This window comes from Trichechus manatus, unplaced genomic scaffold (assembly GCF_000243295.1).
Source record: "Trichechus manatus latirostris isolate Lorelei unplaced genomic scaffold, TriManLat1.0 scaffold00112, whole genome shotgun sequence".
Taxonomy (NCBI): Eukaryota; Metazoa; Chordata; class Mammalia; order Sirenia; family Trichechidae; genus Trichechus; species Trichechus manatus.
In genome coordinates this window covers 7,761,485-7,779,769 of record NW_004444048.1, presented here as the reverse complement: position 1 = coordinate 7,779,769, position 18,285 = coordinate 7,761,485, and the positions used below count along the sequence as shown (strand labels likewise).

The 18,285-nt window shown below is 38.8% G+C and overlaps 1 protein-coding gene across 1 annotated transcript in view; it reads left to right on the top strand.

The window, feature by feature from the left end:
- The window catches only part of TMTC1 (transmembrane O-mannosyltransferase targeting cadherins 1), a 342,295-nt gene that overhangs the window by 203,732 nt on the left and 120,278 nt on the right, over positions 1–18,285 (top strand). The window contains exon 8 of the mRNA XM_023738067.1: positions 11,068–11,189. Coding sequence (XP_023593835.1) covers positions 11,068–11,189 — 122 coding nt within the window. The remainder of the gene's footprint in view (positions 1–11,067; positions 11,190–18,285) is intronic.

Sequence of the window (18,285 nt, the reverse complement as noted above, 5' to 3'; positions counted from 1 at the left end):
TTGTTACTTTAATATGTTGTAACCTTGAAATAAGCCTTGAATTTCTCTCCAGATTTGTTTGATAAAGCATGGTGAATTGTTGCCTTTGGGAAACGCAGCTCTAAAATATTCCCATCTCCACTAAGTGAGTGAAATTGTGTGCAATTTTTGTAGCTCCTCCTTATTGATCTTAGATTATAGAAAGAAGGGACTGTGTTCTAAGTGAGAATTCCAAGTGGGCAGATGAGTCCTGACTTTTAGTGAGTGACTTGCTATGTGAAAAAGAGAACACTTTATCTCTTTCTCATCAAAATAGAAGTCTATAGCATGCTGCTTTAGAAGGTTTTGCCAGAGAAATGTCTCCTTAACGGAAATACTTGAGCAATAGTCAAGATAGAAGGAGGAAATTTATTAATTTAGGTGTCTGATTTATTCTCTGCCTCTGTTTCCCCCCAGTTCATCAAAGCTAGATTCACTCATGACTTCATTTGATGGTTCAAATCCTTCTGGGTTCCTAACTGAATTGTTATAGAGGGAAAACATTGGTTAATTACCCCATCTCCCCAGACTGGGTCACCTTTTTTAGTTATAGTTCTAGACAGGATTCTGTAGCCCCTCATCACAGGTGTCACACTCACTTCATTTTAGATGTGGTGAGCAAGATGCAAATCCAAGGTACCTAAGCAGCAGTCTTTCTCTCTTCCTTTCCCCTGCACTATGGACAGACTCCAGGCACAAAATCGAGCTTCTGCTTAAATTTTCCCTCCTTGGTTCTCATGGCATCCTGTCTAGTCCACCGTTGTCCCCTCAGGTACAGAGCCTCCACTGAAGTCAGTGCCTCACCCAGGCTTCTTCTTTCTCCTAAGTCCACTCAGCTGCTTTGATCCCAGCACATATGAACACATATCTCTTAGAGTTGTTACGGTTGTTGTCTTTGCCGTCAAGTCCACTCTGACTCATGGCCACCATCTGTCTAACAGAACAAAATGTTGCCCAATCCTGTGCCATCTACATGCTTATTGGTATGTTTGAGCCCATTGTTGGGGCCATTTTTGTAATCCATCTCATTAAGAATTCCCCTCACCTTTGTTGGTCCTCTACTTTATCAAACATGATGTCCTTCTCCAGTGAATGGCCTCTCCTGATGACATATACAAAGTAAGTGAGTCAAGTCTCAGACAACATTCTATGATCCATAGGGTTTTTATTGGCTGATTTTTGGAAGTATATCACCACGCCTTTCTTCCTAGTCTGTCTTAGTTTAGAAGCTCTGCTGAAACATGTCCACCATGGGTGACCAGACTAGTATTTGAAATACCAGTGGTGTACCTTCCAGCATCACAGCAAAATGCAAGCCACCACAGTAGGGCAGACTGATGGGTGGTGGATCTCTTACAGCAACACTACTGTTTTGATTTTCTAACTCCACCCACCTGAGTGAATACCTCAACAACAACTGCTTTAAGAATTGGAGCTGTAAACACCCAGCCACTCCTCCCAAGCCAGCCGCTCCCCACTTCCTCTTGATCTTAGCTCCTGCCTTCCCTCCCTTATTGCCTCATAACCTGTACTGCTACTTCTGTTGTAGTCCCTCAGATTGTAACCTCATATGCATGAGTGTTCAAATGTATGCACAGTTTGGATCAGATCTCAGAGGTGATTCTGTTGTCTACAGATACAGGAGAGAACAGCCAAAAGGCTATTTCTTTAACAAAAGCTTCAGGCCTTTGACCCTGTTATTGCCGTCTTCCTGGAATGCTCTTGCACAGATACTTGCATGGTTTATGCCCTCACTTGCAGTAGGTCTCTGCTCAACTATCTCCTCCTCTGAGAAGCCTTCCCTGACCACTCTTTCTAAACTAATATTTCTTACCATTCTCCATTGCCTTACCCTGCTCTCCTTCTTTTCATAGCACTTAGAACTGCCTGCTCATTAAGTATCTGTTCTACATATAACAGTTGTATGTATTTTTTTAATTATTGTTTGACACCCCACAGAATGATTAGTTTGTTCGCTTCTCTATCTGTAGTGCCTAGAACAGTGTCTGGCACATAGTAGGTGCTTAGTAAATATGCACTGAATGAATGTTATATATCGTGTAGGATAATTAACACAAGACTGGCAAATTCATTTATACTGTGGTTAATTATCACAAGGTTGATGCTTTAGTTCATTTACAGTGTGATTAGGCAAATTTAATGTGCTGTGGCAAATGTTTTATGGTCTTAGTGAAAACACAGTTTACTATAACAAATATGTTACAAGGTTAAATTGTCATCACAATGTTCCACTCCTGAAAGAGTCAGACAAAACTTTTTATATAAACAGCTGAATATTAAAGAGAGAAGCTTTGAGCAGTAACAAGTTACAGAGTATGTGTGGATTTAAATTTTAGAATGCCTTTGTCTCACTGAGTTGTCCACTTAGGTTATTCACTGTGCCTCTGTAAACACTAGAATGTGAATGTTCTCTTCTTTTCTTTACTAAGAAGCGCAGTTTTACTACAGAATTTGAGTGCTTATGTCAAAAATTATCATTATCCTCCCCTCAAGGCTTCTTTTAAAATATAACTTTGACTTACAATTCAATAACTAAGATCAGTTAAATAAATTGTACCTTACCATATTGTGGCAAGTGGGCAAGTATATGTCTTTTCTTCCAGAGGCTAGATGTCAGAATAAGTAGGAGGACCATCTCAAACCATTCACAAATTCATTCAAACAGAATAATTGATAAGGAGCGCTTATTCTGTGCCAAATACCCTACTGCATCTCTGCAATAGGCTAGATTGTAGAATACCTGGGTCTGCATATACCTGGGAAAGTGAATCACTGGTGCCCTCTGTTAGAGACCCTTGGGGTTGAGATGTTCTAGATTGCCTCATCAACATCTTACTTGGCAGCCTGCCGATTGCTAGGTCTTATCTGCTGTCAGAGTGTGTTTCTGCTAAAAAATAGGAAGACAGTGAAGGACTGACATTTCTCTGCACATTTCAGATTAGCTTGGATTTCAAAGCCACCTGGAATATGGGAAGAAGACAGGCTTTGGGATGAGCCAGGATGCAGTTTGAAACCCTTGCTTCTCTCTAATTAGATCAACTGAGATATGTGCCTTAAACTCCCTGAGCCTCAATTTTCTCATCTATAAAGTCACAGATTGTTATGCCTACCTTATAATATTACCATCCATCACCAGTCTGTCAGTTTGTTGTCCTGTGGTGGCTTACGTGTTGCCCATGGTGGACAGATTTTATCAGAGCTTCTAGACTATGACAAACTAGGAAGAAAGGCCTGGTGATCTACTTTCAAAAGTTAACCAATGAAAACATTATGGATCACAACAGAATATTGTCCAATATAGTGCCAAAAGATGAGCTCCCTAGGTTGGAAGGCACTACACAATAGCTGCAACAATGGACTCAAACAAACCAATGATTGTGAAGATGGCACAGAACCAGGCAACGTTTAGACTGAGTAAGTCAAGTGTCTGGCATTTAGTGTGTGTTTGAGAGGTACTTATTTTCCCTCCCTCCTCTACCACTTGGAACCTGCCAGATTTTTATTGCCCTCTAGACATGTCTTACTCCCATAACACACACATAATTTTGGTTGAACAGGACCTTAGAAGGTATCTTGTCTAATCCCTTCCTTCCATCTCTTTATCCTTCCTCTCTTTTTTATACACAGCTTTCTAGTTCCTTTTCCATTTTTGTTTAGAACCACAGACAAAGATGAAGCAAGTCCGTAGTCCCTGATCTTCCCATGTTGCTAGAAAATCTTGTGGCAGTTTCACTGTGATTAGGAAAAGGTTTCTCTAAGCAACATTTTTCTGACATGTTTAATTTCCTTAACTCTTTATTCATGCATGCTTAATTTAAAATGAATGGAGTTTTTGCACTAAACTGGTATGTTCCAGTCGTGCCCCTTCTACAAAGGTATACTTTAAAGGATTTTAGGCTTTTTTTTCACTTTGAACATTTAAAAACACACTTCAGTAGAATGCAGCTTAAATTTCTGAGTAAAGTGATGAATTAGTTTATTCTCCATTAGGGTAAAGCAATCCGAGAGCTTCAAGATCCCACCTCGTTTAACCCTGAAAAGTAATTGTTTGCTTTTGTGAGATAAGAAATTTTAATCTCATGAACTAGTATATGCAAAAAGGTTAAGACTGTTGATTAAAAACAAATCACACCAAAAAAATCAATGCAAAAGACAAAAAACAATTAAGTCTAGAACCGAAGACCAGAAGTTTAAAAAGTCAGTTTAAGAATCCTCTGATTTTAATCTGCCTTTGGCACTGTGTTCATTAGTGCATCTGGCAGTGCCTCTTGGCAAAGAAAGTTTGGCTCGGGGAAGGCAATGTTTAAATTGGCTGGGAGAAACCAGAGTGTACAAGTCTACTTTTGTCTCTGAGGGGGTATAATTTCTTCATTCATTTTCCTTTTATAATTTTCTTCTCCGTGCATTTCTGAGTAAATTTTAGAGCTCATGAAAGCAAGGAAATGATATCACCAGTTTGAGCCAAGTAGAGTGTGGGTTGGCAGCTATGCTGTTGAGATCCTGAACATGAGCCATTTTCTGTCCCAGCTCAGCTTGTCCCGTTGATTTCAGACTAGGGAAAAAAATAACAAGTGGCACCTTTCCATGTCTGTACTTGAGATGTGAACTGTGCTCATGTCATGGGAGGATTGTCCTCAGACTTCTCACAGTGTGGCATTGGGATCATTTGGGCCTAAATCAGGGTCCTAGGTGAATTTATAATCACAAAGAAATGTGGCAGCTGTAACTGAGGTGCTTAGAATCAGCTTTTAACTGGCTTCACTATACCTTTTTGGGGAATACGAATCAACCCCTAACATTGCATTTCAGAGAGTCAGCAAAAGTAAAAGGTCTCCTGAGTGAGAGGACACTAAGATGGTTATGCAAGTGCTTGAGAATCCCAGTGATTGATTGGTTGATTGATAGAGAGAGATACACACACACATACATAGCCCTGGTGGTGCAGTGGTTAGGCACTCTCTGCTAACTGAAAGCTTGGTGGATCAAACTTACCGGCAGCTCAGTGGGAGAAAGACCTGGTGATCTGTTCCTGTAAAGATTACAGCTTTAGAGAACCCTATGGGGCAGTTCTACTCTGTCACATGAGGTCACTGTGAGTCAGAATCAGCTTGATGGCACACAACAGCAACAATGTGTGTGTGATGCCGTAGATTGCTTTTGTGGGGGCTTTCTAGCCATGGTCTTGTAACTCCCACTCCACTGATCAGGTGGGACTGTGTGATAGGGTAATTGTGGCCCACGAAGGGGATTGGCCAGTTTTTCCATCCCACTGGGCTTCAGGTGAGCCATCTCAGAGGCGGAAGAGAGAGAGGATCCCACCAACACCAAGGAAGAACAGCCAGGAGCCAGCATGTCTTTGGGACCCAGGATCCCTGTGCTGAGAAACTCCTGAACCCAGGAGGCAGAGAGTGAGCTGTAACCCTGAAGGTGGCAAGAAGGAGCATAGAGACCCAGCAGCAGGAGATGGTGCAGTAGGCTTCCTGCCCCACAGAGAGAGAAAGCTGAGTGCCTTTGGGTAGAGGCCAAGGGCCAGGGAGAGGTGTGCCTGTGAGCACGGCTGGAAAGAGGCTGTCCTGATCGAAGAACTGTATCCTGAGTGTTCCTGAGCCTGTTACTTCCCTAATAAACCCCATAATCATGAGTGTTGTCTGTGAGTTCTGTGTGACCAATGCAATGAATTATCGAACCCAGCAGAGAAGTAGAGAGTGCCGTGGGAGGGGCGGTTGGTATCAGAATTGGTAAAGATGGCAGAAAGAGGAGGTATGCTTGACCTCCACTTCATAGGACTCAACCTTGGGCTGTTGATCTTGATTTTCCCTTCCCATTGTGAAGTTAAAGGAGGTTAGACACTGCCCCCATACCATTCTTACTATGTATGTGTGTGTGTGTATGTGTGTGTGTATAGTAAAGATAGTAAAGTAAATGCAATAGTAAAGATCAGTGAGTAAGGCTGTATATGTATATCTTTACTATTGCATTTATATTTTTGAATGCCTATTATGTATATGCTAACTATCTAAATAAAAATTCTGAATATAAGATGGTGACTCCCATCAAGGAATTCAGTGTCTAATGGAGGAGGTAGACACATAAACAGATACTATAAGGATGGTCTTAATATGCAGACAGTCAGCCATGCCAGTTATCAGCTTGGCAGTGCCTTAATCCCAGGGCTGAAGGGAGGAGCTTTTCTGCCGTCAGCTTTTCCGAAGATTGATAAACTGCATGCAGACAACTAATGCCCGGTGCTGCCAAATAAATCCATAGGATTGAAATATAACTGAGCAATGTGTAGAATTAGGAGAATACAGTCATGCCTTAAACACAAACATTTATCTGAAACCTGTTTAGAGTGAGAAAAAATATAATAGTGATGATGATTATAATTACTATAATGAGGCCTATTCTCTGGCTCTCTGGAAAGAGAAGAGCCTGCAGTGGGTGTTGTCTGCATTGTGTGGGGCACATGCAGAGTCATCCCCACACTGCTGGCACAGTGTACAGGTGTATGTTTGTGTGTGTGTGTATGTGTTTGTGTATGTGTTCCCGTCTTTGACCTGTGCTTTGAAAGGTAAACTGGATGTAAGAAGAGAAAGGGATAAACCAGAAACTACCAGACCGCACTTGGGTTCTGGGGCTGGATTTCCTCTGAAGTAATTTGTGTTTCTGAGAAAAGCCGCTGTTCTTCCCTTAACTGCTTGGCCAGGTACGTGACTGTACCACTGGTGGCCAAGTGCTTCTCTGAGCACCTTCACGGGGGTGTTAAGAGGTGATTTTTATCTCTTTGCAGCCCAGGGGGATACTTCTCTGTATCCTCCTAAGTCAGAAAAGAAAAATCAAACCTAATATCTATCATAGGGAATCTGTCACACCATTTTTCCTACAGATAGGTAGGTAACAATACCTGTTCCTTTGTTACTGATCATCAAATTGAAGCTCAGAGACGTAAATTAATTTGTCTAACGTCACCCAGTTAATCAGACAGATAATATATATTGTTAATAGATATATTATTAGTTTTGTTTTTTTTTAACTCATGTTTCTTGCCTGCCTAGTAGAAACGTTTCCATTGACCTGTTTCCCTACAATTGAATGGACTGTGTATACTTTGGAAAATGCCACAAATTTCCTCTTTTTTTCCACATATTTTATTTGAGTTTCATCTGAATCTGTTAGGCTAAAATAAGCTGTAAATTATCTAGCCAATTGTATCACATCTGTGATGCACAGGATCCAAAACTGGGTTACCTCCTGGTCTTTCTCATTCAAGGAAATTCAGCCATGTCCATGACATATTATTTCTTCACAACTTTCTGCTTGGCAGATCAGCTTGCAGTTTAAAGAAACATGTCCTTGAATATTTCAAATCTCTCTTGACTGAAAGGAGGGAGGGAAAGGGGTATTGAGAACAATTTAATCGAGGATGAAGAATTAGGCATGAATATTATTTTTCTCAAAATAAAATAATAAAACTTCCCTGAGCTTGGGCACTCTGCCATAGTCTTCAAATGAATATTTTAAAAACAAAGAAAAACACCTGATAGTATCTGGTGCCCTCTAAGCTTACAGCTCACAACTTGAGTAACATGGCCTTTCAGAGCTCAGAAATATGGGTAATGACCCAGCCATACTGATCTCTGAGCCTCACTTATCTCTGACGGCAGAAGGGCTAATGAGCTTGCCTATGGAGACTAATAGGTACTAATGGTAGATTGAGGACTTGAGTTTGGGAATCTTGACTCCTGATCCAAGACTTTTCTTTCTGGTGTGTGGGATCCTTTAGTAGTGCCCCCACTGCCTCTAGTTGAAGGTCAACTCCACAGTAGGGCATGCAAGATCCTCATGATCTGTCTCCTGCCCACATGTCTAGTCTGTTCCCTGCCTTGTACATTTGTACCTTCTGTCTGGAATGCCTCTTGCTGTGATTCTTCCCCCACACACACACCTTTTCTGCTTTGTAAGCATTTTTTTCAAATCTAGATTGTCACCTCCACCATGAAGTCCTGTGTACCCCCCCCCCCACCCCTTCTGCCACATAGTATTTTCTCTCGCCTGGTATGTTTATTAATTTATTGATTTATTGTACTAGGCTCCAGTCTAAGCATGAGTTATGCAGCAGTGAACACAACTGAGCAGCTCCCTGCCCTGGTGGAGCTTACAGTCTAGTGGGGAAGACAGCTGTTGAACACAGTCAACATGCAGATATAAGAATGTCATTATAACTGGGGTGATTACCGTGAAGGAATAAACACTGTGCTTCCAGCGTGGGAGAGAACTCAATGAACCCATGGTGTTATGATTTTTAAATTGGCATTCCATCTACTGAGGGAGGCTGAGAGCTCCTGAACTCTTCTTCCTGTCTCTGAGTCCCCAGCAGCAGTGACTGCTCAGGGATCCTGTCCTCTTAGGGGCTCCTGAACTTGACCGTGGAGGAAGAAGCAGGGAGGTTGGCTTCTGCTGTTACTTGACACCCACCTCAAAAATGAAGGTTCCTTCCACCTGAGTGGAACCCTGGTGTAATGGTTAAGAGCTTGGCTGCTAACCAAAAGGTCGGCAGTTCAAATCTACCAACCACTCGTTGGAAACCCTATAGGGCAGTTCTACTCTGTCCTATAGGGTTGCTATGAGTCAGAGTCAACTTGAAGGCAACGGGTTTGGTTTTTTTGGTTTTTCCTTATGAGTAGCTATTTAAGCAGTCGGCGTTCTGTTGAGAAAAGGACATAAAAGTCTTATCACAGTGAGGAAGGTGGCCTTTGGTCAGACAGGACGGTGGACTCTTGGAGGTGTGAAGTCGATGCCTGTTTCAGATCCCTGGTGAGAGCTGTTCTCTAATAGCCTCGATAAGAGGCAGGAAGGCAGCTGATTGGATAAAACACTATCAAGATATGGATAATGGCTCTGTCTGAGTTCTGTTTACACCTGCACTCAACTTTATATAGGATTAATAAATAGGGCATATTAAATTCTCTTTAGAAATTTCCTTGGGAAAACATGTTTGTAAGATGTATTTCAGCTTTTGAAAAGAAAAAGAAGTATTCAACTCTTTCTCAAAAATAGAAGTGCATCTATAAAAGAGAACATCAACCTGCTACTCAACAGTAGGTTCGGAGTTAATGTGTAACGCTCGTCAAGACACTTACACTCTCTGGGATTTATTTTCAACTTTAGCGAGAAGTACTTGTTCTTGATATCACAGGATTCTTACAAAAGTGTTTCTTTTCCTAAGTATTTTAAGTTCTTGAACTGAAAGACACTTTTTAAGTCCAAAGTATAATCTAAGTTTCAAAGATAGCATGCAGCTTTTAAGTAAAACAAATGTGTTCCTTTTTTTGCTTTATTTTTCAATTTTAGTGGGTCATGGAGATAACATCTTACTGTATCCATTTGACTTGAAGACTTGTTATACAAGCTATTTTTCTCCTTTTAATCTAAAGAGAATGGTTTCTTTAAGTAAAAAATGAAGTCATTACTTATAGAACCATTAATTATTTAAGGGAAACAGTCTAAAGCACATTTGTTCATGTAGAGTTGCTCTCAGAAATTTTATTACTCTATTATGTTGTCTCATAGTGACCCTATAGGACAGAGTAGAACTGCCTGATAGGGTTGCCAAGAAGCGGCTGGATTCAAACTGCCAACCTTTTGGTTAGCAGCCAAGCTCTTAACCATCGACTCAACAGCATCGGGTAAAACAAAGATTTTCATAAACTCTAGGTGAAAATATCCTAAGATGTTTAAAATCCTTTACTTTGTATTTTTAAAGTATTTGTTGTTTGTATTAGGTAGTGTTATTTCTATTTTTGAAATTCTGTATTCTTTTATAGTTATTAATAATAGGTTATTTTAAGTGTTCATAGGAGACATTAAAAATTGTAATATGGAAAGCTCTATTTGATTTTTTTGTTAAATTTTATTTTAAAAATGAAAAATAGTACCATTTTATACATTAAGGTCTGTTTTAAATAAGCCTGTCTTCCAATGCATCTATACTGTATACTGGCATGGAAATACAAACTCCTACTTTACGGTGTCCATTACAACATGTTATTAGTAGTAAACAGACATTTTTTTCTATTAATTGTGTGACAAAAAAATCTTTTTAGATTAATATACAATATCATAGAATGGTGGTTTATCAATTTAATGAATTATTGTAATGGTTTTTAATTCCAAAAATTTTTGTGGAATACATAGTTGCTTTACTAGCTTAATTTGAGAGGTACCAAGAAACTCTGGCTCAAATTCTCCCTCACTGGTGCCCAGAACTTTACCATTAGCATTTAATTTCCTTTATACTAAGTTTGCTTCTCTTAGTGACCTTTTTTGTTTTGTTTTGTTTAAATGCAGTCCATCCTGGTGACGTAGTGGTTAAGAGCTCGGCTGCTAGCTAAAAGGTCAGCAGTTCGAATCCACCAGCTGCAACTTGGAAACTCTATGGGGCAGTTCTACCCTGTCCTATAGGGTTGCTATGAGTTGGAATGGACTTGAGGGCAATGGGTTTGGTTTTTTTGTTTTTGTTTTTGATTCCCTATGGAACAGTTCTACTCTGCGTACAGGAGGTCTCCTTGAATCCTAATCTACTCAACGGCAACTAACAACAACATTTCTGAGAGGACAGTAATTAAATTCTCCTTGAAGCCTTAGTGTGAGTTTTTGAATCCACCTGATTGCTCCCTGGAAACTAGACGCCTGGGGGCACAGGGATTCTGAAAGCGGCCAGAGCCAAGAAGCAGCGATGCTGCCAGGCCGGCCTAGAACAAACTGTGATGGTCTCCGATTTTATTGTGCAAATACCAGATATTTCTGGGTGGCAAATGTGTGTCAGAGGTACATATGAATGTTCTGACATGCCAGAGGTTTTAGCCTGGGGGCTTTCTCTGTTAACTTCAGCACAGTGATCAAAAGGTTTATATTGGTCTAATTTATTCATTCCTTCCATGAAAACTTGGAAATGAGAGAGATGGTGAAATGCTGTCTGAAGTACAATGAAACAAAAATTAATTTGTCCTTCACTATTGTATGTTTCAGAGACTGGAGCACAAGGAAGTTTTAGTGGGCTTGTTGTTCCTGGTTTTCCCGTTCATTCCAGCCAGCAATCTCTTCTTCAGGGTGGGTTTTGTGGTGGCCGAGAGAGTCCTTTACATGCCTAGGTAATTATTGCACATGATTTCCTGCTTAACAAGACCTGCCTTCTGTCACCAACATTTATAGTTCCAGAGAGACAATCCTTGTGTGTGTAACAGTTAGGTCCTTGTGGAGCTAAAGTTTTCATTACCTCAGCATTAAAAACAACCACACACAAGGTTGGATGAGATCACGTTTATAATGGTTTAACTCTAGTTGAAAGCTTTATAGTTGGATGTGAAATATTGACTTGAGTATATTCAGGATTTTAGCAGCAGTTATTTGTGCAATGTCTTTGTCCAAACATCTATGTTTTATTAAACACAATTACAGTAAATTTCTAGAAATATTTGTTGACTTGCATAAAATTATTATGTTAAGTAGCATGATTATAATTAATCTCTTCCTGTCTTCTGCCTGCTTTCTTGCTTTGCTTCCTTCCTTCCTTTCTGTCTTTCCCTTGTTTTATTTTTAATTTAAAATGGGAACAATCTGCAAAACACTTACCCTTGAGAAAAAAATGGTTGAAAAATTATAAAGAGCGTTCAGATTTGTGCAATGACATAATGCCACTTATTTCTGAATATTTGAATGTGCTGAAGCTTGTCTGCTCTCTTTTCTTATTCAAGTGTCATCATCGTTCCAAGGCAACATTTCTCTTCTAAGGCCTTGAAATGGCCTAGAATCAAAAGACAGTCTTGATTCTGTTGTGTATCAATTCTGTGACCTTGAGAAGGACACAAAGCTTCTTTGCACCTAGGTTTTCTCATTTTTTAAAATATGGAATTTAATAAACAATCCCTAAATTACTAAATTTTATGAGTGTATGTGTGTGTGTATATATATGAATAAACTTTCCTACAGGCAGTATCCCAAACCAAAATATCATAAAGAAATCATTTTTAATTCATGATATTGAAGTAGAAATTTTTTAAAATCATGTAATTAGAAATCATTTTCATAATATTTGATTTTCCCCAAACCCCAGATACTTAACACCTTTCTTGAGACTTTGCAGTGTCTTGTTTTAATGTGATTAAGGGAAAGGCAACCCTTAATTTGCTTTATGTGTCCTCAGTACAAATTGGGAAACAAGTTATTGCTTGAAAAATAGTATTTGATATGGGCAAAAATATAACACTAATTCTTTGTAGTCTGTATTGTCGTAAGATAGCGGTATTATGAGGTCTTGCCAATGGCAAAGAATATGCCTATATTATAGAAGGGCAAAATGGGGCATCAGTCTCTGTTCTAGATCTGTTTTTACTTTAGGCCAGGTCTAAATATCTTGAATTAGCTTTTCTCTTTAATTTTTCAATGCCAAGTGGAATCTATATTTATTCTTCATTCAACATATATTCATAGAGCATCTTTGCTACACATGGTACACTAGAATCTGAGACTACAAAAACAAATTAACCTCAGTACCTGCCCTCAAATTTTATTAGCTGCTGACTAACACCTTTCACTCTACATGCACATTTTTCACATCCTCAAATCATTTAGAGGAACCCTGGTGGCACGGTGATTAAATACTCCGCAGCTAACTGAAAGTTCAGCATTTTGAACCCATCAGCCTGTCAGCAGTAGAAAGATGTTCCAGTCTGCTTCTGTAAAGATTTACAGCCATGGAAACCCTACGAGTCACTTCTACTCTGTCATATAGGGTCACTATGAATTGGAATCGGCTCAAGGGCAGTGGGTTTGGTTTTTAATATACTTTTAAGATCCCTGGAAGGGGCGGAGCAAGATGGCGAAGTGAGTGGACACTCCCATTTACTCCCCCAGCAACTAATCCCTAACAATGAATAAAAGGAAGCATAGACTGAGATCTCAGAACTCCGGATGGCAGCTGAGGTGTTGGAAAGTCAGGACGAATCCAGAAGTGGGGGAGAGTAGGACTGGGAATGACACAGACACTGGGAGAACCTACCTGCTGACACTGTGAGCTCTCACTCATCATGGCCATTTTGGGACAGTGCTGGGCAACACCGCATAAAAGCAACACAGAGAGGGAGCAAATATGAGGAAACTGTAGTCCAATTTTTTAAGGTGGTACAAATTGGCCATAGTGATTCACATGCTGCGCAATTGAGAGGGGACGAAGGGAGACCGTGGTACTGTGAGAGAGTGCTATTGAATCATGCTGAGGCCAGAGATGGATGGACACTAGGACCAGGAGGAACTGCAAGGTCAGCAGAGTGAAGGGAATACTTCAGACTGATGGACAACACAAAGAGAAACAGCTCGCTCCCTGCCCACAGTGGGACACCGTGGGAGAGCCCGTGCACGGGCACCCGTGAGAGAAAGACATAGAGAGTCACGTACTTTCGCCACAGGAAAGTTGAACCTCACCGCTGACGTCAGTGTCTACAACCAGCTAAAACCCCCTCTCCCATGCACGTGTATTGAATTCCAGAGATCAAGCATTCAGGACTCCTGGATCAACACTGAAAAAAAAAAAAAAAAACCTAAGGATAAGAGTGCTATCTAGTGATTCTCAGGAGAAGATACCTAGCCCACCACTGCTGGGTTGATTCTGCTTGGTAGAGACCCAGTGAGGGGGAGTGGAGCTGCCCCATTGAGTTCCTAGGGCTATGAGTCTTTGCAGAGGCAGGCTGCCACATATTTCTCCTGCAGAGTGGCTGGTGGGAACAGGCCCTGACTTTTTGGTTGGCAGCTGAGCACTTGGCCACTATACCACCAGGCCGACAAACCAGAACATTTTTCCAGAATAATCAGAGTATAAAATTTCAATAAAAAAGAGAAGATAGCAAAATAGCACAGGTTCAACAACAACAACAACAAAAGTAAAACACACAAAATAACATGAGAAAAATGATCAGTCAAAAGCAAAACATGAAGAAGAGGAAATTTCTCCTGTGGAGGCCAAACTATTACAAAGAATTGGTGATTTTCAGACTCTGGTGCTAAATGTGTCTAAAGAAAGCAAAAAGCACACAGAAAAGAAACTAGCAGAGATCAGGAAACAAATGGAGGAACAAAAGGAGAGACTGAACAAGAAAATTGAAAACATCAAAAAAAAAAAAAAAAAAAAAGAGAACTAGTGAGACTGAAGAACAAAGCAACTTAATTAGAAAAAGCAAGAGAAACACTTAACAATAAAGTCAGAAGATAGAATAAAATGAACTAGAAGACAAAATAACTGAATTTATCAAGTCTCAAGAGAAATAAGAGAAAAGAACAAAGAAAAGTGAAAACACCCAAAAGCAAATATGGGATTCCATTAGGAAATCCAACATTAGAATTCTTGGAATCCCAAAGCACCATGACAGTAATAAAGGCATAAAACAATTTTCCAAGAGATAATCAGAAAATTTCCCAGACCTGAACAGAGAACCAAGGCTGCAAATACAAGAAGCTTCATGAACCCCAGTCAGAAGAGACACAAAAAGATCAACTCTGTGCCATGTCCTAATAAAATTCTTGAAAACCAAAGACAAGGAGAAGATTCTGAAAGCAGCACGAGAGAAATGCAATATAAGATACCAAGGATCTTTGTAAAAATTGGTGCGGATTTCTCTCCAGAAACCCTAGAGGCCAGAAAACAATGGAGCGACATAAATAAAATACTGAATGAAAACAATTGCCAACCAAGAATTCTTTACTCAGCAAAGTTGTCATTCAGAAATGGAGGGAGGAATTAAGACATTCCCAAACAAACAGAAGCTCTGGAAATTTGCCACGACCATTCCAGCTTTGCAAGTATTACTCAATGTAGTAATCCAAATGGAAAGACAAGAGCATTAAATAAATACTCATGTCTGTACATGAGGGAAAATAAGTAAATAACAAATAAGAGAGAGAGAGATCTCCAAAAAACACAACAACGCAGGAAATCATAAGAACCAAGTATATGATATTTTCAGTGTATAAACTCAATAATTAAATCCTACAAACAATATAACATGAAATTGATAAGACATAAGCACAAAGTAAACTTATCGAGTATAGGTTGTATATTGACATTAATGGAGACATACCAGCAGAAATGGGGGAGGGAGGAGAATATCAGGAATAAGTTGTATGTTAACTGTTATTCATATGTTAAACATTGTTGCAGTTGTAAGTTGTGTCATATAATATATGTGGTAACCACTAAGAAATTACCAAGAAAAAAATTTCAGAAGAAAGAGAAAGAAAGCAAAAAGGCTTATCACAAGAAGCAGCCAAATACAAACAAAAACAGAAAAATCAGAATAAAATAACTAAGATGATACAAAACACTCAAAAAAAAAAAAAAAGAATAGCAAAATGAGTGAGGTAGACAGTTTGTTTTTAGTAATCACCTTAAATGTAAATTATCTAAACATCCCATGCAAAAAGCAGAGTGGCAGGATGGATTAAATTAAAAATTATCCTTTTGCTGTCTACAAGAAACTCACCTTAGGCATAAAAGACACAAAAAGACTAAAAAAAAAAATGATGGAGTAGAAGATTCCATGCAACTAGTAAACAAAGAACAGTGGTGGTCATACTGATATCAGACAAAATAGACTTTAAATCAAAATCTATTATAAGAGATAACTACATTACATAATAGTGAAAGGGTAAATCCAGCAAGAAGACTAACATAAATATATATGCACCTAACAGCAATGCACCAATATACATGAAACACTGAGTAATATGAAAGGAGAAAGGAACAATACCACAATAATATGAGGGGACTTCAACACACTGCTTACAGTTCTAGATTGAACATCTAAAAAGAAGATCACTAAGAACATTGAGAATTTAAATAAAACTGTAAGCCAGTCGGACCTAATGGACATATACAGAACACTCCACCCAGCATCACAAGATACATTCTTCTTCAATGCACATGGATCATTTTCAAGAATAGACCATATGCTAGGACACATAACAAGTCTCAACAAATTTTAAAAGATTGAAATCATACAAAGCATCTCCTGACCATAATGATATGAAGCTAGAAATCAAAAACTGGAAAAATAGGGAAAAATAAATAAATACATGGAAACTAAATAGTACACTATTAAAAAACTATTGGCTCATAAAAGAAATCAAACGTGAAATTAAAAAATTCCTAGAATAAAACGAATATGAAAACAGAATGTATCAAAACCTTTGGGACACAGCAAAAGTAGTACTCAGAGGGAAATTCATAGCAATAAATGCCTGCATTAAAAAAGAAAGATCCAAAATCGTTAACTTAAACCAACAACTTGAACAAACAGAAAAAGAAGAGCAAAAGAAGCCAAAAGCTACCAGAAAAAAAGGAAATAACATAGATCAATGGCAGGGAAAAAAAAGAAAAATAGAGCCAACAAAACCAGAAGTTGGTTATTTGAATGGATCAGTAAAAGAGACAAACCACTGACTAGATCGACAAAAAGCCAGAAGAGGCAAATAACCAAATTAAATGAAATTGGTGACATTATAACCAATCTGACAGAGATAAAGAAGATCATAACTGATTACCACAAAAAATTGTACTCCATCCAACAAATTTGAAAACCTAGATGAAATGGACAAATTGCTAGAAACATACTACCTATCCAAACTAAGACAAACAGAGGTAGAAAATTTAAACAGACCCATCACAAAAGAAGAGAGAGAAGATGTCATAAAAAATTGCCAACAAATAAGCACAGAACCAGATGGCTACACTGGAGAATTCTACCACACATTCAGAGAAGAGTTGACACCAATCCTACCCAATTTTTTCAAAAACATAGAAGAGGAAGGAGCACTACCAAACTCTTTTTATGAAGCCAGCGTAATTCTGAAACCTAAACCAGGCAAAGACATCACATCAAAAGAAAATTACAGACCAATATCCCTTATGAACATAGATGCAAAAATTTTCAACAAAACTCTGGCCAACAGACTTAAGAAACGTATCAAAAACAATCATACATCATGATCAAGGGTGATCCATAGCAGGATTACAGGAGTGGTTCAACATTAGAAAATCCCTGAATGTAATCTACCACACAAATGAAACTACGTAAAAGAACCACATGATCATATCAATTGATGTAGAAAAGGCATTTGATAAAATTCAACACCTTTTCTGATAAAAACTCTCAGCAGAATAGGAAAAGAAGGGACATTTCTCAACGTAGTTAAGGGCATGTATGCAAAACCAACAGCCAACATTATACTTAGTGGAGAAAGGCTGAGAGCCTTCCCTTTGAGGATAGGAATGAGATAAGGATGCCCATTGTCACTACTCTTACGTAACATTGTACTAGAAGTCCTAGCCAGAGCAATAAGACAAGAAAGAGAAGCAAAAGGTATCCAAATTGGGAAGGAAGAAGTAAAATTATCTGTATTTGCAGATGATATGATCCTATATAGAGAAAACCCTAAATACTTCACAAGAAAACTGCTGGAACAAATAGTAGAATTTAGCAGTGTTGCAGGGTACAAGATCAACACACAAAAATCAGTCAGGTTACTCTACGTTAACAAAGAGTACTCCAAAAAAGAAATCCACAAAACAATACCATTTATAATAGCCCCCAAATCAATAAAATACTTAGGAATTGACCAAACTAGGGACGTAAAAGACTTATACATTGAAAATTATAAAACACTACTATAGGAGACTAAAAGAGACCTACAAAAATGGAAAAACATCCCATGTTCAAGGATTAGAAGACTCATAGTGAAAATGTTAATTCTGCCTAAAGTGATCTATAGATACAATGCAATCTCAATTCAAATCCCAACAACATTCTTTACTGAAATGGAAAACCTAATGATTAACTTCATATGGAAAGAAAAGAAGTCCTGAATAGGTAAGCAATATAGAAGAAAAAGAGTAAAGCAGGGGGCCTTACACTCCCCAATATGAAAACATACTATACAGTCACTGTAATCAAAACAGTCTGGTATTGGTTCAACAATAGATGTATAGACCAGTGGAACAGAATTGAGAACTCAAAATTAAACCTAGCCATCTATGGACAACTGATTTTCGACAAGAGGTCAAAAGTCCATTCAGTGGTACAGAAACAGTCTCTTTAATAAATGGTGCTGGCAAAACTTGATATCCACCTGCAAAAAAATGAAACAGACTGTCTTAGGCTGGGTTCTCTAGAGAAGCAAAACCAGTAAAGTGTATAAATA